The sequence below is a fragment of the Sphaerodactylus townsendi genome, linkage group LG12, assembly GCF_021028975.2.
Source record: "Sphaerodactylus townsendi isolate TG3544 linkage group LG12, MPM_Stown_v2.3, whole genome shotgun sequence".
NCBI lineage: Eukaryota > Metazoa > Chordata > Lepidosauria > Squamata > Sphaerodactylidae > Sphaerodactylus > Sphaerodactylus townsendi.
In genome coordinates this window covers 46,029,219-46,049,567 of record NC_059436.1, presented here as the reverse complement: position 1 = coordinate 46,049,567, position 20,349 = coordinate 46,029,219, and the positions used below count along the sequence as shown (strand labels likewise).

The window sequence follows — 20,349 nt, the reverse complement described above, 5'->3', positions numbered from 1 at the left end:
ATTAAAGGGTTGTGGCATTAGGAAGGTTGAGAACCACTTTCCTAGAGTGTAGTTTAAATGCGGATGTGCGAGCAGGCCTGATTCACCCTCTATTACGGTCTAAGAATACATAGTTCTTCATATGCCGAACGTTTTCTTTTACAGGAGTATTCTTTTGACGTTACTCGAGCAGTTGCTTCCTTTTTGGCAATTATTTCAAAACGATAGCCATTGTTTTGCTGTACTTATTTTGCCCATTGCTGACGGAAGATTTTATTATTTTCTATTTTACTGTTGTTGTTTTATGCTAATAAAAGGCAACGAAGAAGAAGAGTTGGATTTATATCCCTCCTTTCTCTCCTGTAGGAGACTCAAAGGGGCTTATCTTTCCCTTCCCCGCTCACAACAAACACCCTGTGAAGTAGGTGGGGCTGAGAGAGCTCCGAAGAACTGTGACTAGCCCAAGGTCACTCAGCTGGCGTGAGTGGGAGTGCACAGGCTAATCTGAATTCCCCAGATAAGCCTCCACAGTTCAAGTGGCAGAGCGGGGAATCAAACCTGGCTCCTCCAGATTAGAGTACACCTGCTCTTAACCACTACGCCACTGCTGCTCTCTGACTGACTGGCAACAATCTTGTATGATAGGTTAGGCTGAATAGATATAATAACTGGCCCAAGCTGTCTCTCCCAGATCCAGCTGTCTAACTATTACGCCATGCTGGCTCATGGTATACATTTATGTCACAACTAAAGTCATCATTTAGTGGTTATACTGTACTTGTTATGTCCTCTTCAGCGGTCCATTCTAGAAACATGAGAAAGTACTGCAGAAGCAGCGTTGTCATGTCTTACCTGCTTCCCTCCCCGCTTAGAGCTGTAAATCCACAGCTGATAGCAGAAAGATCCGTCAGTGTAAATTTAATGTCTTTTCATCGTTGAGCTTATAATACAGCTAAAGTGTCCAAGTCCCATTGACAGTAATTTAAAGTAAAGGGCATCTGCAAGAAAACACGAAATAAAACATTTTAATTGAAGATACATACACAGGTCCATGCCATTTAACAGTGGGACTATCTATCCTGTTTCAACAATAGACACTATTTTTCAGCGATTCACTTCAGAGCTAGGTTATTGCTAAGTAGAGTCGGTTGCACTATGACATTTCACCACTTGCAGACAAATAGTCCTGAGTCAAATTTTGTGGCCAGTGTGGTGTAATGGTTTAGAGCAGGTGTACTCTAATCTGGAGAACCGTGTTGGATTCCCTTCTCTGCCACTTGAGCTGTGGAAGCTTATCTGGTGAACTAGATTAGCTTGTGCACGCCAACACATGCCAGCTGGGTAACCTTGGGCTAGTCACAGTTCTTTGGAGTCCTCTCAGCCCCACCCACCTCACAGGGTGTTTGTTGTGGGGGGGAAGGAGTTTGTAAGCCCCTTTGAGTCTCCTCTGGAGAGAAAGGGGGGATATAAATCCAACTTTTCTTCTTCTACAATACTCCGCCTTGCAGTTGCTCCTGATGAATTCAAGGGGACGATCCCGGTGGTGGTGTGAGATCTCTGAGTACATTTGGAGAGGACTGTGTGCTATCCTGAAGCTCCAATCCCTAGATCCTAGGCCAATTGGGCATGCTGGCAGGGGCTGATGGGAATTGTAGTCCATAACATCTGGAGTGCCAAAGGTTCGCCACCACTGCCCTAGATGGAAGTGGTACATCAGTTCTGAGCCCCATCATAGATCTGGCAGTTGCAATATTTGGCTGCATCTTATTTGTGCAGAAGTGGTCAAGGCTGCATTGATGCTGTATTTTTTTGTCACTTTTTCGCACACAAAAAATGTGCAGATGACAGATTTAGTGGTGTAGAGTGCCTCAGCCTGTTGGAGGATTGATGAATGTGACAAGTCATGCCAACATCAGATTTTCTACATCCTTGCTGACAGACTAGAGCAGGTTTGATGTAAGGCAAACGTGTGTTAGACTTTGTTTTCTTGTTTACTTGCGGAGTAGACAAGTAGCTATTCCAGCCAGAAAAACCACCGCTGTACAAATAGAAGCAAAATTTGGATTATAACAAGCGATGCAGTCAGAATGGGAGCAATTTGCACTTCTGAGGCGTGTCTTTCCCCTCAGACTTTTGGCAATCAATCTTGTGCTTTTCTACAGTGAATGGTTGGAGTCAGCATCATAAAGGACACTTGTTAAATTATTTGGACCACGAGTTATAGTTTGGTTTTCTAAATTCACACACTTTGGAATTAAAATCAGTGTTGGCAACCCGAAATGGCAACCAATGTCAATCTGATTTGAATTGTCTCTGAATTTGTTTTGAGATACCTCTCAAAGTTTGGCAGTCTTATGTAAACTTGAGTCTTTAAAACAAATTAATTTTATGTCATCTTCTACAGACTAGTGAATGGGAGCCAGACATTTATTTAATATTGCTCACTGTCAGTAAAATTCTTGAGGTGGTTTCCATGTAGCAAAAGTCTCTACTAGTACAACTGATAAATTGCAATAAAATCCAAGTTTAATGAAGAATTGGCAGTCCCCCCTCAGTTACAACAAAACAGATAGCAATAGATGAGACAATCATTTGCCATCCATAAACATATTTTCAGGTTACACTGCTGTGTAATGGTATGCTGCCAGGACAGTAAAACTGCAGGTCAATTTTCCCATTTTTCAGTGGAATAAGAGAACGGCCATTCTGTTTACCTCAGCATCCTATTTATATATTTCCTCAATTGTCAATCCTTTTTCAGCTTAAGCCCCAAAGTGAGTGAGAATGGCCTGAGTTAAGCTGTTTTGGGCTATTTTATCAATTTCCTGAGGGGGAAAAATCCTTAGGTATCAAAACCAATGAGCAAATGTAATCTGTGTCTTCTGAAATGTTATTAAGCATGCAAGATGCTGGCAAGGCATCCAGAATGGGGGAAAAGCTCATTCTGGAGATGGGAATAGAGATGACATAATCTATGTAGGTCTCTCTTTATAAACAAGAGATTAAGGATTCAATTGCTGCTGCTTTTTGGTGCTGTTTGAAAACACAATTTTGGTCTCTTCTTCCTAGAAAACTGTTGTTAAATGAAGTTAAAGAAAAAGAAAGCTTGATTTACAGCCCGCTTTTATCAACTGTAAGGAGTCTCATAGTGTCTTACAAACAACTTTACTTTCTCTGTAAAGCAGCAGAGGGGTAGTGGTTAAGAGCGGTGTACTCTAATCTAGAGGAACCGGGTTTGATTCCCCGCTCTGCCGCTTGTGTTGTGGAGGCTAATCTGGGGAATTCAGATTAGCCTGTGCACTCCAACACACGCCAGTTGGGTGACCTTGGGCTAGTCACAGTTCTTCTGAGCTCTCTCAGCCCCATCTACCTCACAGGGTGTTTGTTGTGGGGGGCGGCGGAAAGGAGTTTGTCAGCCCCTTTGAGTCTCCTATAGGAGAGAAAGGGGGGATATAAATCCAACTCTTCTTCTTCTCTCCCCAGAACAGACACCTTGTGATGGTGGGGCTGAGAGAGTTCTGAGAGAACTGTGACTAACCCAAGGTCACCCAGCAGGTTTCACTTGGAGGAGTAAGGAAACAAACCCAGTTTTCCAGATTAGAGTCCACAACTCTTAACCGCTACACCAACTCTGGCTCTCATCATGCTGGGCAGACACTTTCTGGAAACGTAGCGGTAATAATGCCAGTAACCAATTATATTCCATCCTTCGCCTATATGAAATACACTGGTAGATTTAGGGCCAAGTGTTTAATCCTGAGATGTTGGGAGGATAACATGGAGGAGGAAAGGGCCCCAAATGCCACTCCAAATTCCTTGGTGGAAAGGCAAGATTATAATGTACTGAAACATAAAACATGCCTGAAAACTGTTTTGCATTTGCCATGGTTGTCTCATTTTGTTGCGTAGTGCGTAGGCGCACGCACTGATGCTCCCTGCAGAAAAATTAGGGGCAATTGTATAAGCTTGCCTTTAGCAACGCAGAGGACTTAATGCTTTTATCCTTCAGCGTTTAAAATCCCAATTACTGAACATAATTAGATATTGAAGTTACAAACTGCCAATTTGGGCAGCGGCTGGGTGAAGGGGAGTGCTCTGGGGCATTCCTGGTGTGAGTGAGATGTTGTTCTCTTCTTCTCATTCTGCTACAGAATATTGAACTCAAAATTGAATTGGAAAGCCTAAAACGAGAGCTGCAGGAACGGGAACGGTTGCTCATCAAGGCTTCGTAAGTATCACCTTTCTTTCTTTCTTTCTTTCTTTCTTTCTTTCTTTCTTTCTTTCTTTCTTTCTTTCTTTCTTTCTTTCTTTCTTTCTTTCTTTCTTTCTTTCTTTCTTTTCTTTTCTTTCTTTTTTCTTCTTTTCTTCCTTTTTCTTTTCCTTCTTTTCCTCTTTCTCCTTCTTTCCCTTCTTTCCTCCCTCCCTCCCCTCCTTCCTCCCTCCTTCTTTCTTTCTTTTTCTTTCTTTCTTCCTTCCTTCCTTCCTTCCTTCCCTTTCTCTTTCTTCCTCCCTTCCTTCCTTCCTCTTCCTTCCTTCCTTCCTTCCTTCCTTCCTTCCTTCCTTCCTTCCTTCCTTCCTTCCTTCCTTCCTTTCTCCCTCTCTTCCTTCCTTCCTTCCTTCCTTCCTCCTTTCTTCCTTCCTCCTTCCCTCCCTCCTCCCTCCCTCCCTCCCTCCCTCCCTTCTTCCTCTCTCTCTTCCTCCCTCCCTCCCTCCCTCCTCCCCCCCTCCTTCCTCCTTTCCTCCTTCCCTCCCTCCCTCCCTCCCTCCCTCCCTCCCTCCCTCCCACTTTCTTTCTTTCTTTCTTTCTTTCTTTCTTTCTTTCTTTCTTTCTTTCTTTCTTTCTTTCTTTCTTTCTTTCTTGAATGCTCTGTAATCAATAACTGTTGTTCCTCAGGCCCGAGCCATTGGGGGTCAGCCAACACATTTCACAATGCTGCTCTTGCGTAGCCTTCCCAAATGTTAAAAACTTGAGTTGGCATCTGTCCACCAGCAAGTCCACTCATGACCAAACCACTCTCCCCACTGCTTGATGCAGACAGCTGAAGCCCAGCCCTGCAAGAAATGCCTGCCTGCCTCACAGGGTTGTTTTAAGAAGGTCCGAGAGAGTGCATATGAAATACTCCAAAATGTTAACATAAGTAAGGCTAGTGAATAGCCTGAGGATGACACCCCCCACCCCTTCTTGTCATTCCTGCTGCATGGTGCTTGTATTTTTGCAGGAAAGCAGTGGAAAGCTTGGCTCAGGGTGGTGATGCTGAAATCCAGCATGTGCAGGAGGAGGCGCATAAGAAGGTTCAGCAAGTTGAAGAACATTTGACCAGCAGAATGAACCTTTTGGAAGAGGCAAGTCCTTAAAGATCACTGCATACCATGCAAGTCTATTAATGACTGTTTCTTGAGGTTCTCTGTTTCTTCTGACATGAGCACATCTTGGAGAGAGAAGCCCTATTGTCTATAACGGATGTGAAAAATGGCCCTTGGTTTCTATATTGGTGAAATTCTGCCTATGTGTGTCCCTCTGAGATGCAGTGGCTGATGAAAGCATCATGTGAAAACTCAGTTGCTCAAAGCACTATGGGACATCCTGAGGCCCTTGTAGATACATTTTTGGATAGGACAGACTGGGCCCAGGGAAATTCTGAAGGGACAGAGAAAAGGATGGATTTCATCCAGTGGTGGGATCCAAAAATTTTAGTAACAGGTTCCCATGGTGGTGGGATTCAAACAGTGGCGTAGCGCCAATGGGGCTGGGTGGGGCATTCTGGGGGCGTGGCCGGGCATTCCGGGGGCGGGGCATTAATAATTTCTCTGTTATTGTAAAAAACTCTTACTGTAAAAAAAAGTTCCTAATTTCCACCTGGTATCTTTCTGTCCATAATTTAAACTCATTATAGCAAGTCCTATTGTCTACTGCCAACAGAAACAACTCCTCCTCCTCTAATTGACTGGCTGTCAAATACTTTCAAATACTTAATTTTGTTTCTAGAAATCAAAAGAAGGATACTTTCCTTAAACAAGGAACTTTTCCATATTTCTAAAACAAGTTTTTAAAACAGCCCAACAGGGAGAATTATCCCTTTTTCTACCTTCGCTAACCAGCCACATAGGAAACAACAGGACTTTATGATTTTTGGACCTAATGGAATTTCTAACCCACTTTAGTAGCCCCCTCTCGGCGCACACAAATAATTAGTAACCCACTCTTGGGAACTGGTGAGAACCTGCTGGATCCCGCCTCTGATTTCATCATGGCCAATTTATTCAGATGTTTTTGTCCTGCCTGCCTTATCTGAGGTTCAAGGTTGCTTAGAATAATGGCCCATAAAACGCAGGCAAGAAGAATCAATCTAACACCAGTCTAAATCAAAATAATCAAGACACACAGTAGAAAAACCCCTGTGAACAAAATTGGTGAAAGAATATCAGGTGGAAAACGGCTGGTAAAAGAAATGCCTTCGGAATGCTAACAGTGAACGTACTCTGTGTGCTCTCTGGTAATCTTTTTTTTTGTGAAACTGAAACTTATTCCATCGGAGGCATTTGCCTCAGATATCTGGTTTGTTGAAATGGGGGTATAATCAGCTGGGCCTTTTGATGGACTGGAAAGGCAGTCTTTCAGAAAAGGAGGTGCTGAGGGTACGTATAGGTAAGAACCAGCCCCTTGAATTCACCCTAATAGGAAATTGGAGCTTTAAAAGATATGCTGAACATGAACATGGTTTACAAATGCTTATGGAGGAGGGAATACATAGTCTTGCCTATTGTGTGTATAAAGCATTGTTTGAGCTGGGCACCCCACATGCAGGCTTTGGATTCATGTAGACTCAGTTCTGTGAACCTCTCCTGACCTGTTGCTTTTAACGAGGTTGTAGCACATTAGGCCCCTGTGTGTACAGGTGTACACAGAAACTACACAGAGATATGCCAATTTCCTCCACTGTTTCACTGTATGTCAATCCTTGGCCTAATTAAATGCAGGAATCATCCCAGATGCACGTAATGTTGTTTGGAGAACTGATGACTGTATCTCTGGCATTCATTACGAGTCTTTGGTTTTGAGTACAGGACCTGAAAACTGCACATGAAGAACTAGAAAAAGCATTTGCGGCAACAAAACGGGAGCGGGCTCTAAGAATGGCTGCTGATCGTCAGCTCTCTTTGCTTACAAATATCCCACCTAAGGATCTGGATATGATGGCGGCACTCGAAGAAAAAGACAGGTTAGCTGATGAACAGTGGTATAGCTGGTACCTTGTTCAAGTTGCTCCTTTTCCAAATAAGCTGGGTGCCTGTGAGAAACTGAATGGAAATCTTGTCCCCCCCAAACTGTTCTTCCAAGATCCTACAAGACACCCAGTGAGGTGCAGTGGTTAAGTGTGGTGGACTCTAATCTGGTGAACCAGGTTTGTTTCCCTGCTCCTGCGCATGAAGCCTGCTGGGTAACCTTGGGCTTGTCACAGTTCTTTTTGAACTCTCTCAGCCCCACCTGCCTCACAAGGTGTCTGTTATGAGGAGGGGAAGAAGAAGGAGTTTGTGAGCCACTTTGAGACACCGTACAGTTGAAAAAAGCAGGGAGTAAATTCAAACTTTTCTTCTCTTCAAACTCTTTTATAAGCTGTTAGGGGTTTGAGCCACCCCCCCCCCCTTTTTTTAAAACAGTTTATCAGAGTTCTCAACGTTACATGCCTTTTTGGGTGGAATAATTCTTCATCTAATTGTTTTAGGGTGTTTCCCTTTGGTTGATTCACAAAATTGTACTTTTTCTGTCTGCCTAGGGTATAATTCTCCATATTTAGAAATACCTACCTTACCGCAAGTGGCCTGGATTTCTGTGTCAGTGATTGCCATGGGACTATCCACTTTACTGGTGGAAGGAGTGGTAGCTTTGGCCTGTGTGTATTTGCAGCTAAGCACTACTCTAGTCTTCTTTATGCATCAATAAAAGAGTGGATGGAGGAAGAGATGGGGATAAAGAAGCAAAGAGCGTGCATCTGTTCTATTTGTACAGGCCTGGACTTAGTTTTGGTTGGTGGATGAAGGGATTGGACTGAAGGTCTTGTTGGAAAAGTGGTTTTTGCTGAAGAGTTTGGAGGGAAGAGAGGGAGAGGTGGTGTCACTCAGGTGTTCTGGGAGCAGTTCCAGGTATAAAAGGCAGCACGGGAGAATTTGTTTGAGTGGTGGTGGTGTTTGAGGGAGCAGAATGCTGAGAGTGGTGTAGCCGGAGGAGAGACAGTTGTGGGCAGGGGTGTATCTGAATGCTGGAATGAGGAGAAAAAGGAGAACTAGGCAAGGTAGATTTGTTAGGGTCAGAACAAAGAGTTGTGGTGTCTAAACGAGAATCCCAGTTAAATGTCCTGATGTGAAACTTGCTTAATTTGTATAGTTTGTACTTGGACAACAGAGCAACAAACTCCAAGATTAAGGTTAATGATTGTTTGTTGTGAAGAAAGAGCTGAAATAAAATAGAGACCCTGTGATCAAGGTGTTACATTTGGACGCGGTATTGCACATACACGCTGCCTCAAGTTTCCACACCAGTGTTTTAATATTGCAGTTTTGCAATTTTAGGTGTATAGAACAGTTGAGACTGTTGTTGAAAAACAAAGAAGCTCTCATCCAGCACCTGGAAGAGGCCAAGTCTAGTGGTGGATTTTCTGAGGAGAATTTGTCAGCAGAGAAAACCCAAGATTTGATGGATGAAAAAGAGCAGGAATTTGAGGTGAGGAAACTCTCTGAAGTACCGAAGCGCTTTGTGTTTGCTCAGGGCAAGGTTTTGTGGCCGCTTGAGCTGAAACAGAAATATAGCTGTGACCTGATGCCTGCTTGTATCAGATGCAGGCCATGGCTCAGTGGGAGAGCGCATGGAGAATGCCCCAGGTTCATTCCCTGGTATCTCCAGTTAAAGGCTCTTCAATGTTGGCAAAGATCTGTTTCTTCTGGAGACCTTGGAGAATAGCTGCTAGGGCAGATAATGCTGATGGAGATGGTCTAGTGATCTGACTCTGCATAACTGCATTGGACTAGTATTTGTAAATTTTCACTTAAACTTATCACCTAGACAGGAGACTCCCACAGCAGTATTGCTCACAGTTTTGGGTGAGCAAGATAAAGGTTGCTGCCCCAGAAAGATAAAGGTTGCTACCCTCCTTCCCCTCCCTTGCATGCCACCCCTCCCTCCCTCCCTTTCCCTTGCATTCCATCCCTCCCTCGCTCTCCCCTCCCCTGCTAGGGTGGGTGGGCCATGTCCAGATGCCGGGCCCACTCCTTCCCCTCCCTCCCTCCCTTGCATGCCACCCCTCCCTCCCCCTCCCTTGTTCATACCTTGGACTTCCCTCACCATCCATTATTTGTAACTGTTATTATATATCTATTATATGTTGTAAGCCCCTCTGTGTTGTATTTATTATACGTTGTTTTTGTTACACGTCGTATTTATTGTGCATTATAAGCCACTCTGAGCCCACTGTGGTGGGGGAGAGTGGGGTAATAAGTTGAATAATAATAATAATAATAATAATAATAATAATAATAATAATAATAATAATAATAATAATAATAATAATTATTATTATTATTATTATTACTATTACTATCAACAACAACAATAACAATAATAACAATAATAACAACAATAATAATAATACATCTCATTTTTGCTGTCTTACTGATTGGAATTGTGAAATTCTAATATTAGTCGATCTGGCTGATGATTTCTCCTGGAGTAAAAGTATGATGTTTCTATTCTTTCAGACTCTCAGAACAAAGCACCAAAACGAGCAGAACGAGTTAGAAAAACGAATTCAGGTAATTTTGAATATTTTGTCTCTGTCTGATGAATCCTGGCAGGTGATGGACAGATTCTGTTTATTAGGGCAGGGTATGATTAAGTATCGCCAGTGGTGGGATTCAAATAATTTACCAACTGGTTCTGGCTTCCCTCTGTGATACACCTCTGAAGATGCCAGCCACGGATCCAGGCGAAACGTTAGGAACAAGATCCACCAGACCACGGCCACATGGCACGGAAAACCCGCCAGAACCAGTTGAATCTGGCCGTGAAAGCCTTCGACAATACATAACAACTGGTTGTTTACAAGCCCCATTTTAACAACTGGTTCTGCCGAAGTGGTGCGAACCTGCTGGATCCCATCACTGCTTTCTACCAAAGGGTGTTTTCAGCAATTTCGTCCTTGAAGAAATATGCAGAACTTTGAAATGCAAATTTAATTCTTTACCCTTCCTTTTGTTATTTATTCCTAATGTTTTTGCTCTGCAACTCATATATATCCCGAGCATCCCAATCCAGAGTCGTGATGGTGGGGGACGGGACAGACCTACCTGTGGAGTGGCGCATCCTTGCAGGGATGAGGGGCACTCTGCTGGCACAAGGGGCGAAAGCCCTGGTGGAGGGCCTGATACGCGTGCAACCAGACAGCCCTCAGCCTTGCCACTGCAAAAGCTGGAAGTCCTGGCTGTAATGGGGCTGTGCTGGCATCCACAACGGATGCTGACACCGGGGGGTGGGGGGAGGCCTAAGTGTTCCCAGGGACAGAGCTGACATTAGTCAGCTGCCACCTGGGGTTTGCGGCCAGTTGTTCCACAGCCCTGGACTTCCACAGCCACCAAGTCCACTGGGCCCAATGGAGGGCTTTCCGGAGGCAAGGAAGGATTTTCCTGTTTTCTCTCTGCACCTTCAGAAAGCCCTCTGAAGGCAGCAAGGTGGCACAGCAGCATCACCTGCGCTGGCTGCCTCCACCGTCTAGATTGAGCTGTGAAATATCTCTCATCCAGCAGTGGCGGCAGTGGTTAAGAGCAGGTGCATTCTAATCTGGAGGAACCGGGTTTGATTCCCCGCTCTGCCGCCTGAGCTGTGGAGGCTTCTCTGGGGAATTCAGATTAGCCTGTACACTCCAACACACGCCAGCTGGGTGACCTTGGGCTAGTCACAGTTCTTCTGAGCTCTCTCAGCCCCACCTACCTCACAGGGTGTTTGTTGTGAGGGGGGGGGGGGGATTGAAAGGAATTTGCAAGTTCCTTTGAGTCTCCTTACAAGAGAGAAAGGGGAGATATAAATCCAATTCTTCTTTTTCTTCTTCATCTCATAACCAATTAAAGAAGACCCACACTGATGCTATCTGATGTTCCTTTCAGCTTGTAAAAAGCAGACTACCAGTGTTTCTCTCTGGATCTGTATTTGCAAATATACAAATGACATATGCAAAATGCAGACTTAGGGCTGCATCCAGACATTATTAATTTACTTATTGAATTTTTCACTAGATTGATCAGTCCGCTCTATTGCCTGATATGCTTCAATGCCGGTGATCCGGTCTGGGATTTCAGCCTACCATTTAAACTAGTTTATTAACTGCAGCTTGTGCTGCTGTGGCTTGCCGTGAGGTTTGAATCTGCCATTTTATTTTGCTTCATTTATATTCTGCGCTTCTCCCCATGGGGACCTGAAGTGGCTTGTGTCATTCTCTTCTCCATTTTACCCTTGCAGCAACCTGGTTCTGGTTAGGCTGAAAGTTTGTGACCAGCCCCAGACTGCCCAACAAGTCCCGTGGCAGAATGCGACTTCAAAGCTGGGTTTCCGAGCTCCTAGTCCAGCAAAACGTCTGGCTCTAGTGCAAACTTTACAACTCTATTTTTAATGAAAATAATTAAAATTTATATAACAGAGCCACAACTTTTAATCAACAACAAAGTATACATATAATAAATAACAACAACAAAACGATGAATAAAACACACATGGGGATCCCAAATACAATAATATCAAGTCTCTGTAATAAAGGTATCATTTTGAAAGAGATCCACTACTGGTGTAGATGTGAAGGATACCAAGTGTCTGATGCCTGTAAATACTCAACTTCTGTGGATGAGCTTCATGTACTTATAGATGAATGTACAAAACACCATAAGAAGAAGAAGAGTTTGGATTTATATCCCCCCTTTCTCTCCTGCAGGAGACTCCTTGCCCTTCCCCCCTCACAACAAACACCCTGTGAGGTAGGTGGGGCTGAGAGAGCTCCGAGAAGCTGTGTCTAGCCCAAGGTCACCCAGCTGGCGTGTGTGGGAGTGTACAGGCTAATCTGAATTCCCCAGATAAGCCTCCACAGCTCAGGCGGCAGAGCGGAGAATCAAACCCGGTTCCTCCAGATTAGATACACGAGCTCTTAACCTCCTACGCCACTGCTGCTCCAGGATGTTGATGGAGAGATCCTTGGCTGGTGGTCAATAGAAGGTGGGAGTATTGACCTTGGGTTAGTCACAGTTCTCTCATGTCACAGTTCTCTCAGAACTCTTCAGTCCCACCTACCTTGCAAGGAGTTTGATGGGGGGAGGGGAAGGGAATGTGAATGTAAGCCGGTTTGAGACTTCTTAAATGTAGAGAAAAACAGGGTATACAGACCAACTCTTCTTCTGATTCACCTTGGGCAAATGCCCGAGAGATAGAAGTAACTCACGTCCATCTGGCACAGCCTCTTTTGGTGAGACTGGACCATCCATTCTACAGAGCCGCCTAGCACTGCCCTTGTAATCCTGACCGCTCTGGCCCAAGCAGAGAAAAGAGGCCCGCTGCCCTAGGCCAGCAGCAAGACCTGCCATGAATGAATTGTTCTGACATTCTTACTTCCAATCCGCAAAATGGTTGCTGTGTTTAAAATCGTGTTCCCCTTTTCATTCTCTCATTTAGTCACTCCAGGAGGAGCTGCAGGAACGGCAGAGGGAGCTTTCTGTGGAAAGGAGAAATGCTTTGAAACGAGACAAAACCATCCAAGGGTTAACAGTTGCTTTAAAGGCCAAGGATGGCGAGGTATGTAGTATATGTTGCACCCAGAAAATAGTTTTGAGCAAATCATGCTGGAAATGGTTCAAGGCACAGGTGTCAAACTCGCGGCCCTCCAGATGTTATGGACTACAGTTCCCATCATCCCCTGCCAGCATGATGTTGGCAGGGGATGATGGGCACTGTAGTCCATACCATCTGGAGGGCCACGAGTTTGACACCTATGGTTTAAGGGAAACCATTGAACTTGATATGAAGCTCTTCAGGGTGAGGGGTTTCTCCCTTGTGAATCTGTTGGAGCAGGGATTGAGACAGAGCTGACTGGGTCTTGTGGTAACTTCCAAAAGCCCCTAGGCATCAGGACCTCCGTGTTCTGGGTCAATCTGGAACATCCCCCCTTGAAGCACTTTTTATAGGATTGAGCCTCACGCAAACTGCCCATCAGCCACATCTTCCAATTGTGAGAACGTCAGAAACTTCTAGCAGTCTTGGCTTTGGCAAGAACCATGTTATTAATGTATTGTCGAAGGCTTTCACGGCCGGAATCGCTGGGGTGCTGTGTGGTTTCTGGGCTGTATGGCCGTGTTCTAGCACCATTCTCTCCTGACATTTCGCCTGCATCTGTGGCTGGCATCCTCTGAAGATCCTCTGAAGAATCCTCTGAAGATGCCAGCCACAGATGCAGGCGAAACGTCAGGAGAGAATGCTGCTAGAACACGACCATACAGCCCGGAAACCACACAGCACCCCAACCATGTTATTGTTCAAGAACCTTTGCAGCTTTCCTAGCACCTGTTTCTGAGTTCCTTTTCACTGGAGATGCCAGGTGTTTAGATGGAAACATGTTGACTGAGCAAAAAGACGGAGCATTTTGCGTGCTCTGCCGCTGAGCCGCAGTTTCTGTCACAAGAGGATTGAACCTTAAGCCTGCAGGGGAGAAAGCAGCACACTTGGGGGTGGGGGAGGAATAAAAGCTCAGTCAGAACTGAATCAGGTGTTCAGATTCTCTGTTGGCACAGATAGATATCTGTATGCAGGAAAGTATCCAAGTCTTCCTTTTGCAGGTGGATGAAGGATGGCTTCAGCTGTTGGGCAATCGCCAGCCAGTCTGAAAGCAATTTCCTTGAGGTTCAACTTGGATTCTTCAGTGTCTGCAATTGTTTTTTGTTTGTTTGTTGTGGACATTTGACGGTTCTGGGGCTGCAGTTTGGCTGCAAAACTGAGTGGGATTCTTCCCATTGGGAAAGGCAGAGGGGACTTTTGCACGTGCAGAATAATGCACTTTCAATCCACTTTCAAGGTACTTTGCAGCTGGATTTTACTGTGCGAAACAGCAAAATCCACTTGCAAATAGTTGTGGCAGTGAATCGAAAGTGCATTATTCTGCATGCGTGAAAGTGCCCTGAGTACCACAAGCTTGGCCTCTACAAATAGCAAGGTAAGTTACAGCAGTGGTTCTCAACCTGTGGGTCAGGACCGCTTTGGGGGTCGAACGGCCCTTTCACAGGGGTTGCCTAAGACTCTCTGCATCAGTGTTCTCCATCTGTGAAATGGATAAATGTCAGGGTTGGGGGTCACCACAACATGAGGAACTGTATTGAAGGGTCGCAGCATTAGGAAGGTTGAGAACCACTGAGTTAGAGGTAGGACTTCCTTGAGACAGCAGTGGTGTAGGAGGTTAAGAGCTCGTGTATCTAACCTGGAGGAACCGGGTTTGATTCCCAGCTCTGCTTCCTGAGCTGTGGAGGCTTATCTGGGGAACTCAGATTAGCCTGTGCACTCCCACACACGCCAGCTGGGTGACCTTGGGCTAGACACAGCTTCTCGGAGCTCTCTCAGCCCCACCTACCTCACAGGGTGTTTGTTGTGAGGGGGGAAGGGCAAGGAGATTGTAAGCCCCTTTGAGTCTCCTGCAGGAGAGAAAGGGGGGATATAAATCCAAACTCTTCTTCTTCTTCTTGAGGTCCTCTTCCTACTTAGGGGCAAAAACATTCACAGTAAGATCCAAAGTTCCTTTTTCCCCAAGCCCTTTTTCAGCAGCATTTCTCTCTTAACACTTGGAACTTCAATGGGTGGTTTTCTTCTCTTTTTAGAACAAAGAGCTCAATTATAAATTAGAAAGCTTGAATGCCTCATTGGTCAAGACCAGAGAGGTCACCCATGAAGCTCAGATGCAGACGTTCCAGGTAAGGTCTTAACAACTGTAGCTTTTTTTTAAAAAAAGTATATTGATTGTGAACTGGATTTTGGGACAAGTGCTATTTGTAGATAAAGAGGTTAAATTATATTATCCCGTACCAGATGACTTGTTCCATAATATGGGATATTGAGTTGCGGGACTGGATCCATGGAGAGAATGCCACGTTCGACCACGTGATGCTATTGCAATTTCAGTTTGCACTATGGTACAAAATGATAAAAAGGGATTATACAAGAGGGCCACTTTCCAAAAACCCTTTGCAGACACCATGGCACCTATTGGCATCACGTTGGGGACCCCTGGCCTAGGGGCTCGCTCAGTGGTGGGATCCAAAAATTTTAGTAACAGGTTCCCATGGTGGTGGGATTCAAACTGTGGCGTAGAGCCAATGGGGCTGGGCGGGGCACGACGGGGCGTGGCCGGGCATTCCGGGGGTGGGGCATTCCTGGGCAAGGCTATGGCAAAGACGCATGGCAGCTTTCGCGCAGCTCCTTGGGCAGGAAAGCGAAGCAGTCTGAAGGCGCAGGAACATGCCGCGCGCGCATCCTGTGCACTTCCTGCTAGACTGCTTCAAGTTCTGCGCGCTACTGCTGAGAGGAGGGGCGTAACTCAGGCAAAAATCACGTGGCAAAATCACCAATTAGTAACCCCCTCTCGGCACACACAAATAATTAGCAACCTACTCTCGGGAACCTGTGAGAACCTGCTGGATCCCACCTCTGGGCTCTTTGTTCTAAGGATGGAAGGGTTTTTTTTACAAAAGGTGTTTGTAGCCCTGTTTTAAATAATAGGAGCTGGACTCATAGTCGTTGTGTTCTGCATAGTTATTCAGGTGAGGGCTAAGTGCCATTTAATCTGCAGCATTCCTAATATTTGGGGAATTCCTAATAATTCAGGGAAGGGCGGTATACAAATCAAATAATACAATACAATACAATACAATATGTTTGTGATGGAGCTGCTCCCCAAGCCATCCTTTGGATCACTGGGATTCCCCAGTCTTTTGCACTGCCTTGCTTTCTGTCATTGCCAGCCATGAAAGAGACAAATAAATGGGAAGCTGGGCAAGACGAGTGGCTTTGCTTGTGCCATCCAAGGCGGTTCTTTTTCGTTCCAGGGTACTGAAGATTACCAGGCCCTCTTGACCGAAAAAGAAAACCTCCTGGTGGAGCTGCATTCTGAAATCCGGACCAAAGACATGGAGAACCATCAGCTCCAGCAGAGGATTGAGAGGACCGACCAAGAACTGACTGATCTGCAGGTTGAGAAGGAGAGGCTGGTGAAGGAGCTTGAGGAAGCCCAGCTGCCGAAGAGTAGAAGTGACAAGCCTGTCGGTGTGAGTATCTGTTCCGCACTGACGTTAAGGATTGGAAATAGCACACGTAACGTTTGGATTCTCTGCGCACAGATGTGGGTTGAGAATGAACGTTCAGCACCATCAGCACGATATCTGAGCTTTTGATCCTGAACTGAGGAGGAATATCCTTCCCACCTCATTCTAACATCACAAGTGAAAAATCCTCCTCTTCCTTCAGCATCAAAAGCTTAGACCTCGTGTCAGTGGCCTTGAACAGATTCTCCCCTCCCCTGAACTTCTCTCTGTGTGGATGGCTCTAGCTAAATGTCATTACTGCATCCAGTAGCAAAGGGAGCAGCTGGCATGAAGCATAAAGTGGCAAACTCTACGTACAAGATTAAGAACATAAGAACTAGCCTGCTGGATCAGACCAGAGTCCATCTAGTCCAGCACTCTGCTACTCGCAGTGGCCCACCAGGTGCCTTTGGGAGCTCACAGGCAGGATGGGAAAGCAACGGCCGCCTGCTGCTGCTGCTCCTGAGCACCTGGTCTGCTAAGGCATTTGCAATCTGAGATCAAGGAGGATCAAGATTGGTAGCCATAGATCGACTTCCCCTCCATAAATCTGTCCAAGCCCCTTTTAAAGTTATCCAGGTTAGTGGCCATCACCACCTCCTGTGACAGCATATTCCAAACACCAATCACATGTTGCGTGAAGAAGTGTTTCCTTTTATTAGTCCTAATTCTTCCCCCCAGCATTTTCAATGAATGCTCCCTGGCTCTAGTATTGTGAGAAAGGGAGAAAAATGTCTCTCTGTCAACATTTTCTACTCCATGCATAATTTTATAGACTTCGATCATATCTCCCCTCAGACGTCTCCTCTCCAAACTAAAGAGCCCCAAACGCTGCAGCCTCTCCTCATAGGGAAGGTGCTCTAATCCTTCAATCATCCTCGTTGCCCTTCTCTGCACTTTTTCTATCTCTTCGATATCCTTTTTGAGATGTGGCGACCAGAACTGAACACAGTACTCCAAGTGCGGTCGCACCACGGCTTTATATAAGGGCATGACAATCCTTGCAGTTTTATTATCAACTCCTTTCTTAACTATCCCCAGCGCAGAGTTTGCCTTTTTCACAGCTGCCATGCATTGAGTTGACATTCCCATGGAACTATCAACTAAGACGCCCAAATCCCTTTCCTGGTCTGTGACTGATAGCCCTGACACTTGTAGCGTGTATGAGAAGTTTGGATTTTTTGCCCCATGTGCATCACTTTGCATTTTGCTACATTGAACTGTATCGGGGTGTACTCAGATTTGGTAATGCTCAGGTATATAGAAAGATTAGCTGAAAGATGTCCCTCTCACACCCTGATGAGAACTGATCGTGCTCAAAGCCTTCAGAATGCTGAAGATTGCAGAGAGACAGTCAAAAGGGAAGAAATTTGACGGTGATGGTAGAACTTGCCTGAGAGATTATAGTATCCAGATTTGGAAGAGTGAGGGGATGTGTGCCATTCCCCCTGCCCTCCCCAGCTTGAGCCTATCATTAAGACAATGAAAAAGAGGCTCCTTGCAGATATGGTTGTGTTTCTCGACACTTTTGGGGTTGTCTGGGTGTGCAGAGGAAAAAATAACAGCTTCAAAAAAGACCAAGCCTAAAAGAACCCTTGTGAGGTAGGTGGGGCTGAGAGAGCTCCGAAGAACTGCGACTAGCCCAAGGTCACCCAGCTGGCGTGTGTTGGAGTGTACAGGCTAATCTGAATTCCCCAGATAAGCCTCCACAGCTCGAGCGGCAGAGAGGGAATCAAACCCGGTTCCTCCAGATTAGAATACACCTGCTCTAAACTACTACGCCACTACTGCTCCTATTATCTTGAAATGTGTGAGCGGTGCAGTTCACACCTTGTTGTGAGGGAGGAAGGGAAAGACGTTTGTAATCCCCTTTGAGTCTGCTTGCAGGAGAGAAAGGGGGAATATAAATCCAACTCTTCCAAATCCAAGTCTTCTTCTGTCTGGCTGACTTCCTGCATCATAATAGAGTATGGGTGGAGGGGAAAGGAATTTGAATGCCACCATGAAAAGAATAGATGGCGGAAGATTCGGTTTTCCATGGCCAAGATGTCATTTTTTGGCTTAAAGCAGAGTTCTTTTCACTCAACCCCTCTGCTTGATACAGGGCTGCTGCTTCTATATCTGCTTTGTGGAGATTTCACTTAAACAGGGCCTCTTGCAGTATTATTGAAATCCAGCAGAGGGGAGTCTGTGTCCACAGATCAGCAGCTACAGCATTCCCCCCCCCCCAAAAAAAAAACAAAAAAAAAACACACACACACAATTTTATAGGACTGAATTACAGATGCCGTTTCATATCCCTGCTGGTTCTCTGAAATTTTTTTTGTCTCTTCAGAGTGAACCTCTTAGAAAAGCCAGATAGTATGTCTGCTTTTAAGGCAGGTGTGGACAATTGAGCGAAGGTTATCCTGACCGGGAGCTAATATGCAGCATATGCAATTACTGCAGTTGGCATGTCAGCTTCTTTGGCGTCACAAGCACCAAGCTACCGTTGGCAGATGTGTCTTATGAGTTCGTCGTGCGGTTTATGTTACTTAAGTTCGCCGAACGTTAGCTTCAAATGTGCACAAGCTTAGAGGAATTCACTGCGCTGACGAACATTAGCTTCCAATGTGAGCTTCAATTGCGCAAAAGCTTGGAGCAATTTATTGCACTGTGAACTTAAAGATCCACCGGAATGTAAAACAGTTATGAAGCTGGGATTGTTTGCCTTCTAAGCTGGCATTGTATCACTACATCAGGGCCCTTCTCCCAAGGAGAGTGGAAATGATACTTTCTGCTTTGCAGGGGGGTGGGAGGGGCGGGTTCTCTGTTATGAGAAAGTAGAAAAGAAACTTCGCTGAGAGCCGAGTTTCTCGGAATAATAATAATCCTTGGGGTTTGCATCGTGTGCTGGAGAGCCGGAGCTCTTAAAGATGCATTTTCTAGCCAGATTCAAATCAGGAGAGTTAAAGTCTGAGCTCTGTGTGGAAATTCATTTCCTCCAGGAGGGAGAAGGGAGAAAATCTTCTTCGAGACATTAAAATTAGGATTTAAACAGCGGAACAAAAAAAAAAAACCACAACCCTTTGCTCTTTAGGTTTTCGACACAGCGTTATTGGCTGTGTGTCATTGTGTTGTATGTTTTAATGGGGCTTTTAACCCGTTATGTATGCCTCCTGGGAGTTCGGTGTAGGGCGGAGTATAAATGGAATAATAAATGTATTTATTTATTATTGAACTTATATACCACCCTCCCCTAGAGGGCTCAGGGCGGTTTACAACAGAAAAATAAAAGTACACATCATACAATGGCGATAGTGTACATTAAAATAAATAACAAATGTCTGTTACTTTCAAGGGATAAGGGTACACTACTCTGCAGTGAATCCACAGTGGATTTTCTTCCGTTTCAGTGGATATGCACTGCTATTCTGAAGGATTGTGTTAAGGGGGGGGGGATCCTTTCAACCCATGATGGTACAGCGGGGGCTCCTCTAAACGTTCCAGTGCCCTGTTTACGAGGTTTTATGAGTGAGATGTTCAGAGCATCTCTTTATGGAAAGGCCCATTGGTCAATTTAGCAACAGATTTTAACATTTACTTATTGATGGTGATGGAAATGCTCCTATGAAGGTTGCCTTTGGAATGGCAAGAGAGCACCAAAAATTTGTAGTCGTCTATGCTGCTGACAGTTTTTATGACAAAGGACTTCAGTCGAGGTAGAGTTTGGTCTTTTGGGTTTTCCTTTATTATTGCTGCAATATTTTGTTATGACGTGTGTGTGTGTGTGTGTTTGACAAATCATGCCAATTCTAACTGCCTGAAGAGGGGGTGGAGGCCATACTCTCTACATTGTTTTAACTACTGTGGGGACTGCCTGCCGTCGTTTTAAAACATTCTGGGGAGCGCTTTAATTCATGTGCCAGCCTTGCTTGCAATAATATTGTGCAGTAAAACGGATGGTTAAAAAAACAGATTTTAGAAATTCATCAGAACGAATACAGATGTTCACTCCGATCAGGG

At 45.1% G+C, this 20,349-nt stretch overlaps 1 protein-coding gene across 5 annotated transcripts in view; it reads left to right on the top strand.

Moving 5' to 3' along the window:
* Positions 1–20,349, top strand: part of CDK5RAP2 (CDK5 regulatory subunit associated protein 2) — a 187,581-nt gene that overhangs the window by 18,283 nt on the left and 148,949 nt on the right. For all 5 annotated transcript variants that reach the window (XM_048513449.1, XM_048513448.1, XM_048513447.1 and 2 more), the window contains exons 5-12: positions 4,131–4,207; positions 5,199–5,322; positions 7,045–7,199; positions 8,548–8,698; positions 9,730–9,783; positions 12,680–12,799; positions 14,866–14,958; positions 16,090–16,308. In XM_048513449.1, the coding sequence (XP_048369406.1) occupies positions 4,131–4,207; positions 5,199–5,322; positions 7,045–7,199; positions 8,548–8,698; positions 9,730–9,783; positions 12,680–12,799; positions 14,866–14,958; positions 16,090–16,308 (993 nt within the window). The remainder of the gene's footprint in view (positions 1–4,130; positions 4,208–5,198; positions 5,323–7,044; positions 7,200–8,547; positions 8,699–9,729; positions 9,784–12,679; positions 12,800–14,865; positions 14,959–16,089; positions 16,309–20,349) is intronic.